Source organism: Schistocerca nitens, chromosome 2 (assembly GCF_023898315.1).
Source record: "Schistocerca nitens isolate TAMUIC-IGC-003100 chromosome 2, iqSchNite1.1, whole genome shotgun sequence".
NCBI classification, from domain to species: Eukaryota; Metazoa; Arthropoda; class Insecta; order Orthoptera; family Acrididae; genus Schistocerca; species Schistocerca nitens.
In genome coordinates this window covers 315,255,845-315,276,449 of record NC_064615.1, presented here as the reverse complement: position 1 = coordinate 315,276,449, position 20,605 = coordinate 315,255,845, and the positions used below count along the sequence as shown (strand labels likewise).

Sequence of the window (20,605 nt, the reverse complement as noted above, 5' to 3'; positions counted from 1 at the left end):
GAAATTATTAAATTTTCCTGGTAACTCTTCAGCCTTATTAACTCTATTTGTTGCACTGCTGGGTCATTTAGAAACTGAAAGTAAAATAATGGCAAATGAAATAAAATACAGTGATGGAAACAACAAGATGGACCTCACACTGTTAATTACAAGCGTGGCGTCTTGAAACGATACACCAGTTTGCGTCTGGAAAGTTTTTGCGTCATAGCGTTTCTGAGAAAAAAAGGTTGCTGTCTCTCTTCAAACGAGGCGAAAAAGAGGGTTTTGATCGCGTGGTAATAGACGGCGGCCTTCGTGGCGTGCGCAACAGCGGACAGAAAGCAGGCTGTTTCTCCGAGACGGAGAGGTATTTCGCCGCGGGAACGTACCGCTTCGAACCGGTACGATCCAACGGGTTCCGGTAAGAATGGAGTCCGTCGCTCGACTCCGTGCGACCCGCCGGTGTACCGCACACCTGGACTCGCGCGCCGAGTCTGCACTGGGCTAGCGATGCTGTTTTGTGTGTGGGGGAGGGCTGGGAACTCGGCATACTCGTTACTTGCAGCTGCGATAAGGCGTGCGGGCTGCCGGAAGCTGCGCGGTTGCTGCCCCGACCTGTCCCACGTGGCTGGCTGGCCTGGTGACAGAGCAGCTGTGACGCTCGCTCGTTAGACACGGCCGCTACGCCCGTTGTAACAGGACTCCCGCGGTTCAGCAGCTGACTGCGAGCGAAATGCCGTACATCGAACACTGCGCTACGCGATACGTCCCTCTCATTGCAGCTGACAGGGGGACTGCGCCTACCCGTCACCACCAGTTTCGTCCAAATTTATAGTATATGCAGTGCTTGACTAGAAATGAAAACGACAGAAGTGAGAGCTCCAGATGGCCAAGCGATTAGAAAAAATAGCAATTTCAATGCGGGTCGGGCTGCAAGAGTCAAATTGGTAATCCAAGGAGCCTAGGGTCGAGTCCCTGGGCGGAAAACATTTTTGACATTACCTATACTGCAAATAAAGCGAAATAAGGCTCAATATATTGTACTTAACAATAATTTCATAAAATGTATGAAAAGGAAAAGCAAAAGAAAATTCGGGATTGCAAAGAAATTTCCAAGGCATACAGAATTAGATACTTTTATTATTTTACGGTCGATTACTTACACCTCCTAGAATGACATTCATCATAAAAGCAGGGAAGCAGAAATTTTCTCGGCGGCTTGCACTAGTTACATACATCGCATTTTCATAATTACTTGGTTGTTTTAAAGTTTCTAGTAGGAAAACAGACGTGGTATACACTCATAAAATGTTATCTCCTATCTCTCCAGTTTGTTAGCAAACCACGCACAACACTGCTACAAGCTCAAGATGAAACCAAGAGAATACGAACACCTGTGCGCTTTAATTACAATACCTTCTTGGAGAGTTATTCGCAGAGTCCTCGGGACGCTGTAACTACAATCCATTCACGAAAAATTGATATCGCAAATTTTCACTGCCTTTCTTTTCACGCCTTTTAAGAATATATCAATATATATAAGAACCGTTCGCTCGAGGAAAGATCCGTACCCAAAGACTGGAAAGTTGTACAGGTCACACCAATACTCAAGTAAGGTAGTAGTAGTAATCCACTAAATTACAGGCCCATATCCTTAACGTCGATATGCAGCGGATTTTAGAACATAAATTGTGTTCGAACATTATGAATTACCTCAAAGGAAACGGTCTATTGACACACAGCCAACATAGGTTTAGAAAACATCGTTCCTGTGAAACACAACTAGCTCTTTATTCACATGAAGTGCTGAGTGCTATTGACAAGGGATTTCAGATCGATTCCGTATTCCTGGATTTCCGGAAGGTTTTTGACATTGTACCACACAAGCGGCTCGTAGTGAAATTGTGTGCTTATGGAATATCGTCTCAGTTATGTGACTGGATTTGCGATGTCCTGTCAGAGAAGTCACAGTTCGTAGTAATTGACGGAAAGTCATCGAGTAAAACAGAAGAGCTTTCAGGCGTTCCCCAAGGTAGTGTTAGAGGTCCTTCGCTGTTCCTTATCTATATAAACGATTTGGGAGTCAATCTGAGCAGCCGTCTTCGGTTGTTTGCAGATGACACTGTCGTTTATCGACTAATAAAGTCAACAGAAGATCAAAACAAACTGCAAAACGATTTGGAAAAAATATCTGAATGGTGCGAAAAGTGGCAGTTGACCCTAAATAACGAAGATTGTGAGGTCGTCCACATGAGTGCTAAAAGGAACTCGTTAAACTTCGGTTACACGATAAATCAGTCTAATCTAAAAGCCTTAAATTCAGCTAAATACCTAGGTATTACAATTACGAACAACCTAAATTGGAAAGAACACACAGAAAATGTTGTGGGGAAGGCTAACCAAAGACTGCGTTTTATTGGCAGGACACTTCGAAAATGTAACAGACCTACTAAGGAGACTGCCTACACTACGCTTGTCCGTCCTTTTTTAGAATACTGCTGCGCGGTGTGGGATCCTTACCAGATAGAACTGACCAGTACATCGAAAAAGTTCAACGAAAGGCAGCACGTTTTGTATTATCGCGAAATATGGAAGAGAGTGTAACAAAAATGATACAGGATTTGGGCTGGAAATCATTAAAAGAAAGACGTTTTTCGTTGCGACGGAATCTTCTCACGAGATTCCAATCACCAACTTTCTCCTCCGAATGCGAAAATATTTTGTTGACACCGACCTACATAGGGCGGAACGATCACCAAGATAAAATAAGGGAAATCAGAGCTCGTACGGAAAGATGTAGATGTTCATTCTTTCCCGCGCGCTATACGAGATTGGAATAACAAAGAATTGTGAAGGTGGTTCGATGAACCCTCTACCAGGCACTTCAATGTGACTTGCAGATTATCCATGTAGATGTAGATGTAGATATTATTTTGAGCATTGTTTCGGTTTATTTGCAGTGTAAGTAACATAAAAATTGAAAATAAAAAGAGTTCCTGCACAAGGACTCAATCCCGTGACATTTCTTCCATCTCTTCCCACTGCGCTGCACCAATTGCTGCTTCAAAACAACACCAACATAAATGGCTCATGTCATGCTTGACACCCGCCAAAGATGCTATTTTTTATTAACTTTTGTCCATCTGTAGCTCACACTACTGTCTGTTTCACGTGTGGCCAGTCCTGCGTATAATATAAATTGGGACGAAATCGATTATGACGAGTAGGCACTGTCACCTTAGCTAAACCCATTCTTGAAGACAGAATAATTTTATCGGTCGAGAAGGGACAAGGTCATTTCCATCTACATCTACACACATACTCTGCGACAGAGTGTCGCAGAAGGTGCTTTTTTTGACCCATACATTAATGGAGAACTTGGTAGAGGCAGACACTGGGGAAAAAACAATCTGTGTTCCGGAGAAATGGCGGAACACCCGAATCAATACTGACCCCTATGACCTAACTTATCACCATTAATGAAACTGCGCAAAATGTGTAAAAACAAAACTAAGTTCCATTACTCTAGTCCTAGTTTTACTAATGATATTCCTCTTCACTGCAGACTTTTGCATGATATCTTTCACAATGTTCGTTGTACAGTTTGCAGTCGCAGTCTTCATTCACCTGGTGAAATCGCTTGTTTTGGCAGAACTTATGGCGAAGACAATGTGTTGCGTATCGTGTTACAAGATGTCGGCGTTCGTAGTTTACCTGTTTCCATTCTTCCGTGCCCGCATCTCGTGGTCGTGCGGTAGCGTTCTCGCTTCCCACGCCCGGGTTCCCTGGTTCGATTCCCGGCGGGGTCAGGGATTTTCTCTGCCTCGTGATGGCTGGGTGTTGTGTGATGTCCTTAGGTTAGGTTTAAGTAGTTCTAAGTTCTAGGGGACTGATGACCATAGATGTTAAGTCCCATAGTGCTCAGAGCCATTTTCCATTCTTCCGTCATTGTGGCGTGGTTGCTTCGGCACCCGGAAGACCGCGCTTTCACGACTGGCTTACGTCTTAACGAAAGAAACCTTCTTCGTAGAAGGCATCAGCATGCGTACGCCAAACTCCAAGGCTTGTGAGAGTTACGACTTATCTTATGCCGGCCGGGGTGGCCGAGCGGTTCTAGGCGCTACAGTCTGGAACCGTGCGACCGCTAGCTCGCAGATTCGAATCCTGCCTCGGGCATGGGTGTGTGTGATGTCCTTAGGTTAGTTAGGTTTAAGTAGTTCTAAGTTCTAGGGGACTGATGACCTCAGAAGTTAAATCCCATAATGCTAAGAGCCATTTGAACTTATCTTAGAATTCAGATTTAAGAAGGAACATCTACGTTTGTAGCATTTGCAGATTTAGAGAAAGCCTTTGAGAACGTAAACTGAATTGTAATCTTTGAAATTTTGAGGGTAGCCGGTATAAAACATAGAGCGAAGGTTTATTTATAGCTTATACAGGAACCAGACGGCAATTCTAAGAGTCGAAGAACGTAGAAGGGAAGCAGTGGTCGAGGAGGGAGTGAGACAGGCTCATAACGCATTCCCGATGTTATTCCATCTAAGAGGAACATTAACGAAAGTAAAACAAGGGTAATGGAGTGTAGTAGAATTAAATCAGGCGATGATCAGGAAATTAGTTCATGAAATGAGACACTAAAAGTAGTAAATGAGTTTTGTTATATGGGCAGCAAAATAACTGATGGTGGTCGAAGTTCGGAAGATACAGAATGCAGACTGGCAACAACACGAAAAGCATTCCTAAAAAAAAAGTTTTGGTAACAATATAAATGTAAGTGCTAGGAAGCCTTTTCAGGAGGTATTTGTTGGAGTGTAGACTGCTACAGAAGTGAAACCTTAACAAGAGGCAATTCAGAAAAGAAGAAGGCAGAAGCTTTTGAAATGTCGTGCAAGGGAAGAATGCTGAAGATTAGATGGGGAGATCGAATAATAAATGTGAAGACACTTAATCGAGCTGGAGAAAAAACAAATTTATGGCAGAACTCGACTAAAAGAAGGGATCGCTTGACAGGATACAACCTGAGACTTCAAGGGATGGTCAATAAGGTAATGGAGAGAAATGTGCGTGGCAAAAATTCTAGAGGCAGAAAAAGGTAAGAAATCAGTAAACAGTTTTAAATGTCTAGTTAGGCGGAGATGAAGAGGCTGGCACACGATAAACTAGCATGGAGAGCTGCGGCATATCAGTCTTCGGACGGAAGACAACGACTTCGATAATAACAACTACAACAACATTATTCCCATTACATTCATGGATAGAGCTTAGGGTGAATAACTGACTCTACGCGTCTGTGCGAACAGTTATTGACCCATTTTTATTTGCTCGATCTCTATGGGATAGGTACGTGTGGGTGTTCTGCACTGTAAGAATATCTTGAAATTTCCTAAGCAGGTTCTCACGAGGTTTACTTTCTACGACTGTCTGCCAAATAAGATTCCTCAGCATTTCAACATTTCCAGACAGTCGAACAAGCCTGTGACCATTCGCAATCGATGTTCCCGGTTTGTCCCAGTTGAGCAGTATTCGAGTAGACAAATGTAGACAAACTGCAGTTTCAGAATACTAAAGCAAAGAATCGTAGCCTGCCATTTGGTTTATACAGGGTGTTTCAGAATGGCATTTTAAAAATCTAAAATGCATACCTTACGAATTACGAGCACTTTTTCGCCTTGGCTTCAGTGAAACACACCTCTTCTACTGAACAAGTGCTCATAGTTCTTTAGGTACGCATTTCAGAGCTCATGTTTACTGGACATTTTTGCTTGTTTTGGTCCATACTACGTCCTCCTATCACAACATCGGGGATGAACAACTGCTCGTAGCTATTAAGGTATGCATTTTAGAGCAAATATTTACTGGGCTTTTTTCTTGTTTTTGTGCATGGTACTTGGCCCCAAATTTTTAAAACATAATTCTAAAACATTCTCTATGCAATAGTTAGAAACTGCAGAGTTGTAACAGTGGCACGGACTTAAAGTAGGTCTACTAAAGATCTTGTGCTGAGAAAACAATAGAGTAGAAAGAAACCATCGATGTAGGCTTTCGAAACTCCTGGCTACTATCAAACCAAGCACTTCCCCAAAGTGCAGACTTTTATCTGACAAGGAAAAACTCGCACACGGAAAAAAGAAAAAGGAATTGCGAACCATCTTGACTCATGGAAGTACACACAAACACGAACAAAAATGTCAAGGTCATGGTCTGTGTCTTGTTCAAGCTGTAAAGAGTGGAGCTGTGTCACTGTGTGTGTCCCGATAGAGCGGTTTGCTGAACAAAGTTCCTATTGCCCAGAGTTTTGTCCACTAGTAACGTCTTTATGAAAGGAGCACTGATTCGCAGTCTCTGTTGCAGGAATGAGGAAAGAACTCGTATGTAGTACTGCAGGCGATTTTCAGTGAACTGGAATTCTGGAGAGTAAATCATTGTCGTTGTGTTAGATTAACATCCTTCCATGGATATGAGTTGTGCATTAACCATAGGAAAAATTCCATTATAACATCGAAACTATCCGATAAAAAAATTACCGTCATGTTTCTGATTCTTTTAGCAGATCGATGCAATTTCACCGCTAGTTCCAATTTTCTATTCGTCTTAACTTTTCTGTTAAGGTTTTCATGGGTCACGTCTTCTTCAAGTGCCAGTTTTGAGGACATCAACAGCTAAGCTTTCCTTCCTAATTGTAGACTCATTTGTTGTTTCCATTTTAAGAGTGTCTAGCTTTCTTCAGTGAGTAGGCATTTCAAAAGCTTGAAACTGTTTAATGGAGGCAATTTTTAACATCCAAGTTTATTTATCTTATCACGGTATCTATAAACCGAGGTATTTACTGTTTGTTGTCTTCTTTTGAGACTACTTTCACTTTGCGTTGGTAGTTGGGTCAGACTGCTTCAGTTCGTCCGCTCCTTACTAGGCCTGCTTGGAACTTTCAAGAAATTGTGCACTCCCTATATCTGGAAGAACTACTACTCTTGATTATTTAGCCATTCGTAACTCATAACGACGTCTTAAGGCCATGGTGACGTCAACATCAGTGTCCCATTGATTACTGTGATTTCCATAAGCAACCATTGTGTGTATATCACTAAGTATTATGCCACTGGAATGAGCTACGTATCAAGAAAAAAGAACAGTTTCCGATCTCTCTTTTTACCAGAGATTTTCGGAATAGATTTCATATTTATGTTGGTAGAAAAGTGCTTACTTTTTGTTAAGTTCGTGTTACATCGTTTCCTATAACATATAATTCATTGCAATGAGCACAGTGGGGCGTGCTTTCTTTCAGTTGTGTCTTGTATTCGATTTAATGTTATGTTTGTTGATAATGGGGTAAATTTTCTTTCATAGAACTATAAATGACTTCTGTCGATGAAAAATATGTATAACAAGTAATTTACATGACGAATATTTGCTAATCGCTTTACGAAATCCACTTCCTCACGCTAATCGCTTTACGAATTCTACTTCAACTATCTTGCCTGATTTTTACGGGACAGTCCTTCTGATTGAGAATAATCACTGTTTTTTAAAAACTTCTCACTTGGATTATAGAATTACGGAGTATGGTTTCTATCTTGGTCATTTCTTTGACAATCATTGCTATTCACTGAAAAGTTACCCTCGTCGAGCGTATGTAGTTGCCATCTATTAGCGCCGAATAACCTCAGTAATTGACATATAATGATGGCATCGATCGAAATGCAGCGTTGTATGGTAACTAACATACGCCACTAATTTCTAGGAGCGTTCTTAATGTCACGAACTACTAACCCGTATTCCAATTGAGCGCCCATAAGCCCCAACACACACACCGTATTTCAATTATTGTGTGTCAGTTCCGCGTGCTGAGCGGCGGTTTTAGAGTCCCCAGAGACATCTAGTGGTGAAGCAATAAACTGAATCCGGCGTTCGAGCAGTGGAAGGGGAGTATGCAGGAGGCGCCCTCCACTGTTTCGCTCGCAGTGCGGTTTCGGCCAGGCAGCAGTGTCTCGTAGCTTTCCGCCCATACAAACCAGTATTTTTCCGTGCGAAGCGGTCGTAGGGAGAGTACTCGCTTTCCTTTAACCGCATCGTGTCTACTTCATTAGTGTCATCCTCTTTTGTGACGCTTCGGCCCACAGTTGCACGCAATCTCACGAGGACCCAAAACTATTTATTGCCAGAACGCTTTTCCTATGAAACTTCACATCGACGTATGTGCACATACGCACACACCACATATACTCAACAAACACTTGCACTAAATTTTAATGTTTGTCTGCGACAACTCATAACATTATCTCAGAATTATATTGAAAATAGTGCCAGACCACCGGTTCCGAACAAGGTTTGGTTACCAGGCGTATGCTTAAACTGGGAGTCCCCTGCCAACATTCCAACTGGGATTCACTCTGGCCCACTCGCAGACTACTGGAACATTTGACTGTAAAGAACGTCGACTCTTTCATGGGCCGGACCACAAACAGCTTGATCTGCTTCTTGGAGTAATGGAAAGAAAATCCCTTGAAACTAGCGCAGGAAAGTCATTAGGTGCAGTCATGGTTCGTACTTAAAATGACGGGATATCCAGTATGTGTGATAAATGCTTTAAGAAGTTTTCCCTACAAAATTTCTGAATATGAAAGGGAGCTTGACACAGTTTATTACAAATAGAAGAACCAACGAAGGAGAGGCATTTGCCCGTGTACTATCAGTATTTATATACATAATGAAGTTATGAAGAGCAAAACACGCACGTGTGTATACACTGGGTGACCTTGTGTTTTATGGTGATCTAGAGCGCTGGGCTAGCTCTTGGGTCGCAATGGAACTTATTCAGGAACTATCGAATATTCTAGTATTGTTGTAGTGCTTTGAAATTAACGGAAAAACCAGCTGTGCAGTATTTCAACGAGGCAGTAACCAGCTGACAACCATTATTGCTCGTGGCTATTTGTTGTGGATCGGCACCAAGAAATAAAAATAAAAAAACCTTATTCATTTAATAAAATGAACAATGCACGAAGAAGGTGGTTACAGAAATTCATGAGCTAAACTCAGCCATGATCTTTTTTAGCCACCTGATGTGTAACATTATTTTCTCCTCACTTTAACTTCACTATATTCACAGTCTTCGGACCACATAATGACAGTGGGTACTCCTTAATTTTGCATAACATGACGCGTGTGAACAGGCTCCGCCGATAAGTGACTTCTGGTAGCTCTGAACAGTGTCGTATAGACAGTTTTACCGAGTTGGCCTGGGAGCCGTCGTCACCTTAGGACTGTACCCTGCAACACAGTGAGGGTGCGTTCTTCGAAGTGAATCGATTTCAACTGCGAAAAAGATTTCCTCTCGCCACCGCCAAATTTCTCTAAACTGGAGTGTATGAATAATAATCTGGATAGAACATTTGTATGCACAATATTTCTCTTCCTTTTTTAAGGTCCTCGGTTTTAATAAATAAACATAGTATATTGTAAGTCGATACTGAGTTGTTACAAAAGTGAAATTAAAATCTTATAAACTTGACAGTGCATTATGACTGAATAATGGCTGAAGCAAGTTGCTCGCAGTGCACTCAGAATGGAGGGATAGGAGGGATACATTGAATAAGAGTGGATTACAGCTTAAATTAAATTGGTCCCCTTTATTAAAATGGTATATGCTCTATGTGAAATTTATGCCACAACTTGATTAAACGAAGGGATCGGTTAATCGGTTGACAGCACACATCCTGAGGCGTCAAGGAATTGTCAGTTTGGTACTGGAAGGAAATTTGGGGCTATAATTGTAGAGGGGGACCAAGGGACGAATACAAAAGTGGGTTCAAATGGATGTAGGTTGCCGTTGTCATGCAGATATGAAGAGACTAGCACAGGATGGACTAGGATGGAGAGCTGCTTCAAACATGTCTTTGGACTGCAGACGTGTGCTCTATGTGCTGCTCGATACTACCCTCACGCATGCGCACGCGGTATTGCTTTTAACTACGAAGACTCTTTCGAAATTAATTCCCTATGGTATTTATAATACTGTCTTCACCGATTCTATATTGTTAGTTGCACTATGGTCTTTGGCTTGTCCTCGTCAGTCACTAGCGCATAACGAGTACGATCAGCGACAACATTTTAGGGAAATATACATCATTTATTACACAGTTTTCATCAACATTTTAGCCAAAATGTAGATTGAGTGTGGGTATATAGCCGTTACAAGTAAACGTAATGAAAGTTCACTCCAGAAGTTGGCTTACTGGCAACGATAAGCTTTACTCAGGCTCGCACTTCGCTTGTTTTGATAAAGTGCTGAAACAATTAAAATAGGAGATGCTACAGATGGGTAAGCCTTATGAAAATAATGTAACTTACATCAAGATTTATTGATCATACATTAGTGTTTTCTGTAAACGAAGATACAGACGAATTCAGTTAGTCACGGGAATGGTAGAAAATATGCGGTGTTATGCTGTACATTTATTCATTGAAGACTCTGTCTTAACAGGAAACAATTTATTGTAGGGTATACAAAAGACGATGTGTGGTGTTCTATGCTGAAGCTCCTGCCTGGACAAACCATGGAATCCGGTGCTATCTTTAAAGAACTCACAAAGACATCACCGTTGTGTAGCTCATAAGCCGGCCGGTGTGGCCGTGCGGTTCTAGGCGCTTCAGTCGGGAACCGCGTGACCGCTACGGTCGCAGGTTCGAATCCTGCCTCGGGCATGGATGTGTGTGATGTCCTTAGGTTAGTTAGGTTTAAGTAGTTCTAAGTTCTAGGGGACTGATGACCTTAGCAGTTAAGTCCCATAGTGCTCAGAGCCATTTGAACAACTTGCCCTGCAACATTCGTACAAGCGTGTCAGACATTTTCTGTCCACCCGTATTTTACCGCATAAGCTCTCCCATCGCATATTCCCCTCCCCTACGATTTTTCATCATTTTATTAATTTTTTATTAATATCGTGCGTAATTCCCTCTCCAGGTCCGTTCCGACTTGAGCGACCTTCAAGTAACCTGACAATGGACAACAATGGACACAGTGGTACTTGGCATAAAAATATTTCCATTGTCACAAAATGCCATAAATTTGAAAAGTGAAGTTGCAGACATATTTCTAGGTCAGTTTGATACAAGTCGTCGTAATGTCGAAATATTCAAACTACACGGGAAAATTTCAATTAAACGTGTTATCTTACGCCGATACAAACGGAGTGAAAGCTGCAGAAACACATTTCTCCGTTGATCCTCATTCACTACGGTATTGGCGGGGACAAAAGGTAAACTATGGCCGCAAAGGCAAGTTCCAAATCTTTCCATGGGCCTAAGACAGGGAAATATCCAGAAATTGATAATGATGTAGTTGCTTATGTCAATGAACTTCGGAATAATGGTTGCGCTGTCTCTTACGAAATGATTGACAACAAAGCTCGCGAGATAACTGCCACGCTCAACATTGACAGGATTTTAAAGCAAGCATTGTTTGGATGATTCGTTTTATGAGACGGTGAAATCTCAGTCTGCTAAGGGGAACATCTTTGAGGCAGCGTTCACCTCGAGAATACACAGATAAGGTAATCGAGTTCCATCGTTACGTAATACAAGTCCGCCAATAATATGACTGTTTGCTCTCCCAGGTTGGTTTGACCAGACGCCAGTGTTTTTTGATATGCCGCATAACACAACCGTTGCTCCAGCTGGCTCAAAATATGTCCTTGTAAGGACGACTGGGGCGGAGGAACTAAGATGCACAATGATGTTGTGCATGACAGCAGACGGCAATAAATTTCCACTGTATGCCATCTTTAAAAGGAAGCCATTGTCAAAGGAGACTGTCCCACATGGAATTCAAACGGTTCCAATGGCTCTGAGCACAATGCGACTCAACTTCTGAGGTCATCAGTCGCCTGGAACTTAGAACTAATTAAACCTAACCAACCTAAGGACATCACACACATCCATGCCCGAAGCAGGATTCGAACCTGCGACCGTAGCGGTCGCTCGGCTCCAGACTGTAGCGCCGAGAACCGCACGGCCACTCCGGCCGGCATGGAATTCACTTACGAGTTCTGGAAAAGGGCTGGATGGCAGCAGATTTGATGGTGGATTGGTTGTAGAAAGTATGAGGAAGGCGACCAGGGGCGTGATTACAAAAGAAGTCCCTTCTTGTCCTAGACAATTTCCGGGGTCACCTTGCGGAAGAGGTAAAGGAGAAATGAAACGAGTGAAGTCCCATCCTGTCATCATCTTTTCACAAATTACCTTAAATATAATCTTTATCTACCTAATACATCGTTTCCTTTCCTTTCTGAATTCCTAGAAGCACCACTCTACTACTCGCATAATTCTCTGCCTAGTGTTTTCAATAAAATTTTTCAAGAAGAAAGGGGGGAATTTCGCGATAAAATACAAACCAATAAACTGCGGGGACTGATTCCTGACAGGATGAGGAAGAAAAACGATCCTGTCAACCTGTGTCCAGAAATAAACGATGTGCGTGCAACAACAAATTGTCCCGGAACAGTACAGAGCTGCAGCACATTGACTTGACAACAGATGTTCGAAGTGGCCCCCATGCGATGGAACCCACGCGTTCACACGTCGCATCACGGATTGCCGCATTCTTTCGCATGTTCCGGCCTCTCTCCGAATAGTCACAGGTGTCGTGAACACGCTGTTGAGAGGACTGCACATCAGGAACTGGTTCAGCATACACAACGCCTTTCAGATACGCCCAGAGGTAAAAATCCAGGGGGTTTAAGTCCGGTGATCTAGCAGGCCATGCTACGGGGCCTCCCACTCCTATCCAACGTCTGGAGCAGATATCGAGGTGTCGGCAAACCATAATGGTGAAGTGGGGTGATGCTCCGTCATGCATAACCTGTCGAGGCGTTGTGGAATAATAACCGGTCCAAGTACGTGGTCGCTAAGAATCCCTGCTCACACACTGATGCTGATTCGATGCTGATGAGACGCCTCAACCATTCCCCGAGGATTGTCTGTACTCCCCAGATGACGATTGTGTAGACTGATGATGCCAATTCTGCTAAAGGTTGCTTCGTCGGTAATGAGGATTGATGGCAGAAATACTGTAATTGTGATGGTGGTAGAGGGAAACCCGCTACTGATAATCATTGCACTCGTTGCAGGTGGTAGGTTAGTAGTGGTTGCCGCGCAGGGTGCACGTAATTGTACTTTGGCTTACACCATGTTGGCGGGCCAGTTACCGGAAGCTTGCACTAGGGTGCATCTCGATATCCTATAGAACCTGGTCCTCCAAATCTGGTGTACGCCTCCCTGCACGTTCGTCTGTCTGAAAGACCCATGATCACACAAACGCCCAAAAAGAGCTTAAAATGTTGTGTGATATGGTTGGTGCCTGTAAGGGTACTTGTTTTAGTACACTCGTGGTGCTTCTCGACCATTTCCATCTGCCTGGCCGGACACCAACCATTTTGCTGCTTCCAGTACGCTGCGCCGATCACACAGCCTGCAGCAAACAAGGAATACATGGCACGTGCTCAAAGGAACTTTCATTCGCCAGCGCCACCTACCGTGGGAACGATGCATTTCAGCACACTTGTTCATAGCACAAATTTTCCTCCATTTCCAGTCACGAATCCGTCCGTGCAGTTTGGCGGTTTTATTAATGATACTGATGTAATGTTGTTCAGTGGATCGACGTCAGTCACCAACAGGAATACCTGTACTTACATCTTTACACTCTATTATATATGTGGTGTAAGTCCAGGTATTGCTGTTGGCAACTACGGTGTACTAACAACATTACATGAGTATTTACGTCATTTGCAGATAAATAATAATTATAGCTGTTACCAGCCGTATATTTTTAGGTTGCATAGTATCTCCAAGTACATGTGGCAAGAGCACCCATTAGTGGTTATTTTACCCTGGGTGCAGGTCGGGTGTTGCATGTGGACGTGTGGACGCAAAACGGGTAGTGTGTACAGGCGTAGCCCTCTTACTGGTGCAGCTACGACTGTACAAAAAAATTCGATAGTAACTTTTGTGATGTGTTTGTGGGAAGACTGTTCGATACAGAGAATAGACCACCAACACGCTGATGTGTGTACATATTAAGGTAATACATACTGTATAAAAAGATCTGCATTTATACCAGTTACACCTTATATATCCCAATGTTGTTGTGGTCTTCAGTCCTGAGACTGGTTTGATGCACCTCTCCATGCTACTCTATCCTGTGCAACCTTCTTCACCACCCAGTAACTACTGCAACCTACATCCTTCTGAATCTGCTTGATGTATTCATCTTCTGGTCTCCCTCTACGATTTTTACCCTCCACGCTGCCCTCCAATACTAAATTGGTGATCCCTTGATGCCTCAGAACATGTCCTACCAAACGATCCCTTCTTCTAGTCAGTTTGTGCCACAAACACCTCTTCTCCCCAATTCTATTCAATACCCCCTCATTAGTTATGTGATCTACCCATCTAATCTTCAGCATTCTTCTGTAGCACCACATTTCGAAAGCTTCTATTCTCTTCATGTCTAAACTATTTATCGTCCACATTTCACTTCCATACATGGCTACACTCCATACAAATACTTTCAGAAACGACTTCCTGACACTTAAATCTATACTCGATGTTAACAAATTTCTCTTCCTCAGAAAGGCTTTCCTTGCCATTGCCAGCCCACATTTTATATCCTCTCTACTTAGACCATCATCAGTTATTTTGCTCCCCAAATAGCAAAACTCATTTACTACTTTACGTGTCTCATTTCCTAATCTAATTCCCTCAGCATCACCCGACTTAATTCGACTACATTCCATTGTCCTCGTTTCGCTTTTGTTGACGTTCATCTTATATCCTCCCTTCAAGACACTATCCATTCCGTTCAACTGGTCTTCCAAGTCCTTTGCTGTCTCTGACAGAATTACAATGTCATCGGCGATCCTCAAATTTTTTATTTCTTCTCCATGGATTTTAATTCCTACTCCGAATTTTTCTTTTGTTTTCTTCACTGCTTGCTCAAGATACAGATTGAATAACATCGGGGAGAGGCTACAACCCGGTCTCACTCCCTTCCGAACCACTGCTTCCATTTCATGTCCCTCGACTCTTATAACTGCCATCTGGTTTCTGTACAAATTGTAAATAGCCTTTCGCTCCCTGTATTTTACCCCTGCCACCTTCAGAATTTGAAAGAGAGTATTTCCAGTCAACATTGTCAAAAGCTTTCTCTAAGTCTACAAATGCTAGAAACGTAGGTTTGCCTTTCCTTAATCTAGCTTCTAAGATAAATCGTAGGGTCAGTATTGCCTCACGTGTTCCAATATTTTTACGGAATCCAAACTGATCTTCCCCGAGGTCGGCTTCTACCAGTTTTTCCATTCGTCTGTGAAGGATTCGCATTAGTATTTTGCAGCAGTGACTTATTAAACTGATTGTTCGGTAATTTTCACATCTGTCAACACCTGCTTTCTTTGGGATTGGAATTATTATATTCTTCTTGAAGTCTGAGGGTATTTCACCTGTCTCATACATCTTGCTCACCAGATGGTAGAGTTTTGTCAGGACTGGCTCTCCCAAGGCTGTCAGTAGTTCTAAGGGAATGTTGTCTACTCCCGGGGCCTTGTTTCGACTCAGGTCTTTCAGTGCTTTGTCAAACTCTTGACGCAGTATCGTATCTCTCATGTTATCTGCATCTACATCCTCTTCCATTTCTATAATATTGTCCTCAAGTACATCGCCCTTGTATAGACCCTCTTCCACCTTTCTGCTTTCCCTTCTTTGCTTAGAACTGCGTTTTCATCTGAGCTCTTGATATTCATACAATTGGTTCTCTTTTCTCCAAAGGTCTCATTAATTTTCCTGTAGGCAGTATCTATCTTACCCCCAGTGAGATGAGCCTCTACAGCCTTACATTTGTCCTCTAGCCATGTCTGCTTAGCCATCTTACACTTCCCAATATGAGACAAGATAGTCAGTGGCCTCGTGAAAAAATGTCTATGGAACCATGATGGTACCCAGGTGTGCACCTCTTGGTCCGAAGCAAAATAACGGACACGAATATCTTTCTTCAGGGCTCCAAAAGTATGAAATCACATGGGGAGCAATCGGGACTGTATGAGGAATGTGTAAGAGTTCCCAGCGAAACTTCTGCAGAGTAGTCGAAACAACCTATGCAACATTGGGGTTATGCGGCTACACTCTCAAAATTTAATTATCATATGAACTGGTGTTGTAAACCTAAACTCGAGTATCTTCTTCCACTGTCGGTGTACACGCATTGTGGCTGGATTGTAATGGCGACCGCGTTTGTAATGTTGCTTGGCGCGTGCTTGTTGCAGGACCGGCACACGTCGGCGTGGTTCCTGTACGTGTACGGCGGCACGGCGCTGGGGCTCTGGCTGGACATGATCAGCGTCAGCTACGTCGCCGTCGTCACCTTCAGCTTCATCATATTCAACCCAGGTGAGTCCACTACGCCACTGGGGCCAACCCTTGTGGACTGCTGTTCGAATTCGTCGAGTAAACAATATAAATGCAGCGTATTGCTCAGTCAATCTCAAAACCATCTAGACGATCCTGTTGAATATCATCCTAACGACAGGGAGTAGGAACGGTAAATGAGTTGCTGTAAGACCACAAGGAATCCCAAAATCGTCCAAACACTCACTGCTCATGTCTTCTTGGATTTTTCTACCTTCTCGCGATTCACAACATCTTTATTGTAAGGTTCTTCGTTTACTATTTGTTGAACATTACCATAACGGTATCTCCCTGATATCGAAGCTGTATGGAATAGCTACATTAATGTAGTCAGAATCCAGACTGAGATTCGCTGGAAGAGGTTCGCTTGAAAAGCTTTCGACCAACAGATTCATGGTAGACAGGCGACGGGGTAAGGGGAAGGAGGGAGGAAGAGAGCGAGAGGCATGGAGGGAGCTAGAGAAAGGAAGAGAGAAGAAGAGGAAGAGAAAAAGAACTGAGAGATACACTACGTGTTTCGTAAACTGTTTATTAAATCAGCGATATCACGTTACGGAAATGTTCAACAAATGATAAACAAAGACCCTTACAATTAAGATGTCGGTAACCGCGAGACGGTAGTTAAATCCGAGAAGATATATTACTTCTTCCAACATACACCTTGCGCAATTACCATGACTGGTAGTGATCGCAGGAATGCCAAATCACAGGGTCACAGCAGACCAAATCGCTGATGGCACTGCAGAGTGCGTAGGCTTATTATTGTGTTTACTTCAAGCCCTCTCTTATGTCGACAAGAGTTGTATAGGCATGAATCTTTTTGCATTACAGTTTAACTAAAATATTAAAAATAGAAGTGCAAGGATGATCACAAATATATCTAAGGTCATTTGGAATAACAATACTGACTAGGACGTCTACTGTTAGCAGTACTTCTACTGCTAAACTGGTGTGCAGGCCTTAAGGTTGAAAGTAACTTCGGCGTGATGTGTCATTGTCAAATACCACTGCTCGATGAAACGTGGACCACGCATAGAAAGAAATGGTACAGTGTTGTACAGACGGCAAATGAATGAAATAGATCTAGGGACGAACCGAAATGACACTATTATTATTGAAAGACAATAATTACACTGGTCATCGCAAATTATGGTGGTTCCCTAGATATAACAAAAGGGAGGATATGGCTCTTAATAGGGTGTCTGATCACTACGAACGGCAAAGCATGCTCTGCAACAGCTCCCATACTGGCCACAACATTGGTAAGCAGTTCTCGCGGTGGGACGATCCATCCTTCCATCAGCGCTGTTCACAACCGATGCTGCATGAAGTTGTTGCCCACTGGCCGTTATTCGCCCCCCCCCCCCCCCCCCCCCACCTTCGACATAACCACTAGAGATAGAGTCTGCAGTGTCCACCAGGGACCAGATGTCAGTCATTTAGCAGTTAGTCGCATTGCAAAAGCGTGTATCCAGAGTAGAACAGGCATTCTGGTGGCTCTTTGACGTGAGATGGTAAAGAGCTCCTTTTGAGACGCCTATTCCAGTAAGAGAAACAGCACACTCAGCCTAATGTACAATGTACAGTAAATGTCAAATATTTCATCATAGTTGAATCAGAGTTTAAAAGTTAGAACAATGTCATACACTAAGATACCTCACACATAGATGGTATGGATACGTTGGTGCCTGACATCAGAAAACTATCAGTTAAATGAAGAGTTAAGGTGCCTTGGATATAGGCTAACTCACCATGCCTCTTGACAGCTAAATACCACTGCCATACATAAATTAATAGGGCGATCACAGACTTATCAGATATTAAAAAAAAAAAAAAAATGGTTCAAATGGCTCTGAGCACTATGGGACTCAACTGCTGTGGTCATCAGTCCCCTAGAACTTAGAACTACTTAAACCTAACTAACCTAAGGACATCACACACATCCATGCCCGAGGCAGGATTCGAACCTGCGACCGTAGCAGTCGCACGGTTCCGGACTGCGCGCCTAGAACCGCGAGACCACCGCGGCCGTCCTATCAGATATACAGCTAAGACGTCAGATATACAGCTAAGACGTAGCAACACTTCTTACTGATATCTTCAACACAATTGATCTCAATTACTGTAACATTACTTCTGTTGACAGCTTGAACCAAAAGTACTCTTTCATTCAGGAGTGAAATATTTGCGTACTACAGGCTGTAAATGTACAGCATTAATCTATATTTGACTGAAATATTTATCTGTCGACTATCGGAATAATTTTTTTGTCTGGTAAGGACTCGAGAACTTTGCAGTCGCGTGAGACAATACCAGTTTTGAATGGCGGTAGTCGCCCGCATTCTGCTCTGTTGATCAACAGCTGACAACCGAAGAGTAGGTAATGAGACGATGAACGAGTATGTTGATCGCCAGTCGAAGTCATTAAAATTGGCTGATAGCAATAGAAAATATTAAATGGGTTTAATTAGGAGCCTTAAGCCAGAGAGGACCTTAGTCCAGGTCACATAATGACTGTGACTGCAAGTGAAGCAAGGAAATTTTCTATTTCATCAGCAGATTTACAATAAATTACTGACAGTTCTTTGTACTACACTTAATATAGTGCATAACCGTCACGTAGCATAGAGATTCGAAGGCACTAAAATAAGAATTAAAGACATCAGATCACATTAGGGAGTGGTTGTTGAGTGTAAAATCGAATCACCATCACAAATTCTGCAGTCGTCGCAATATACCTGAGGTGACAAAAGTCATGGAATACCCCCTAATATCGCGTCTGACCTCCATTTTCCCGGCGTAGTGCAGCAATTTGAGATGGCATGGACTCAACAAGTCGTTTGAAGTACCTTGCAGAAAAACTGAGCCAAGGTGCCTGTATAGCCGCCCATAATGGCGGAAGTGTTGCCGGTGCAGGAGTTTGTCCACGAACTGACCTCTGGAATGTCGGGCGATCTGAGTGGCCAAATCATTCGCTCGAACTGTCCAGAATGTCATTCAAACCAATCGCGCACAGCTGCGGCCGGTTGAAATGGCGCATTTTCATTCAAATTGTCGTTTGGGAACATGAAGTCCGTGAATGGCTGCGAATTGTCTGCAACAGCCGAACACAACCGTTTCTAGTCAATGACAGGTTCAACTGGACTGGAGGACCCAGCCCATTCCATGTAAACACAGCCGACATCATTACAGAGCACCAGCAACTTACACTGTGTCACATTCGATCCCCACCATCAGCTCTTACCAACTGAAATCGGGACTCATCTGACCAGGCCACGGTTTTCCGGCCTTCTAGGGACTAACCTAAATACTCACGAACCCAGGAGAGGCGCTGCGGGCGATATCAGGCTGTTACCAAAGGCACGTGCAGTAGTCGTCTGTTGCCATAACCCATTAAAGCCAAATTTCGCCATAGTGTCCTAATGGATACGTTCGTCGTACATCCCACATTGATTTCTGTGGCCACTTCACGCGGGGTGGCTTGTCTGTTAGCACCGACAACTCTACGCAAACGCCTCTCGATCGTTAAGCGAAGTCTGTCGGCCACTGCGTTTTCCGTGCTGAGTGGTGGTGCCTGCAGTTTGGTATAGTCGACACACTCTTGACAATGTGGATGTCAGAATACTGAATTCGCTAACGATATCCGAAATGCAGTGTCCCACACGTCTAGATCGCGCTACCATTCCACTTTCAGAGTTACTTAATTCCCTTCGTGCGGCCATAATCACATCGGAAACTTTTCACGTGAATCACTTGAGTACAAATGACAACTCTCTTTTATATCTTGTGTAAGCAATACTACCGCGATGTGAATACGTGCATGTCACTATCCTATAGCTTTTGTCACCTCAATGTGTACCAGTGTCAAAGTAATCTTCTTCAGAGAAGGACTTCATTTTATATCTCCTTCTCTAAAAGAAGAAAAGCTAAGAAATTATATAGGGGCGCCTTCATTAACATAGTTGGTAGAGAGAAATGTGCCAGTAGGGATGAAAAAGCTTCCGACAGTAGCAGTGACCGAATAGTGGAAGCACGATAGTGGACGCACTAAAGGCTCCTTTTGCGGTGCATGCAGCAATGTATCAGCGGTTGGTGCAAAAATTAGCACAGAGCCACTATTTCCTTACTCCGGCAGCTGTTTATTGTTCAAGTTCCAGAGTGAGATTTTCAC

General features: G+C 43.1%; 1 protein-coding gene across 1 annotated transcript in view; it reads left to right on the top strand.

Annotated features, from left to right (window-relative positions):
* LOC126236084 (ATP-binding cassette sub-family C member 4-like) overlaps window positions 1-20,605 on the top strand; it is a 370,212-nt gene that overhangs the window by 296,000 nt on the left and 53,607 nt on the right. The window contains exon 18 of the mRNA XM_049945147.1: window positions 16,293-16,416. Within this exon, the coding sequence (XP_049801104.1) occupies window positions 16,293-16,416 (124 nt within the window). The remainder of the gene's footprint in view (window positions 1-16,292; window positions 16,417-20,605) is intronic.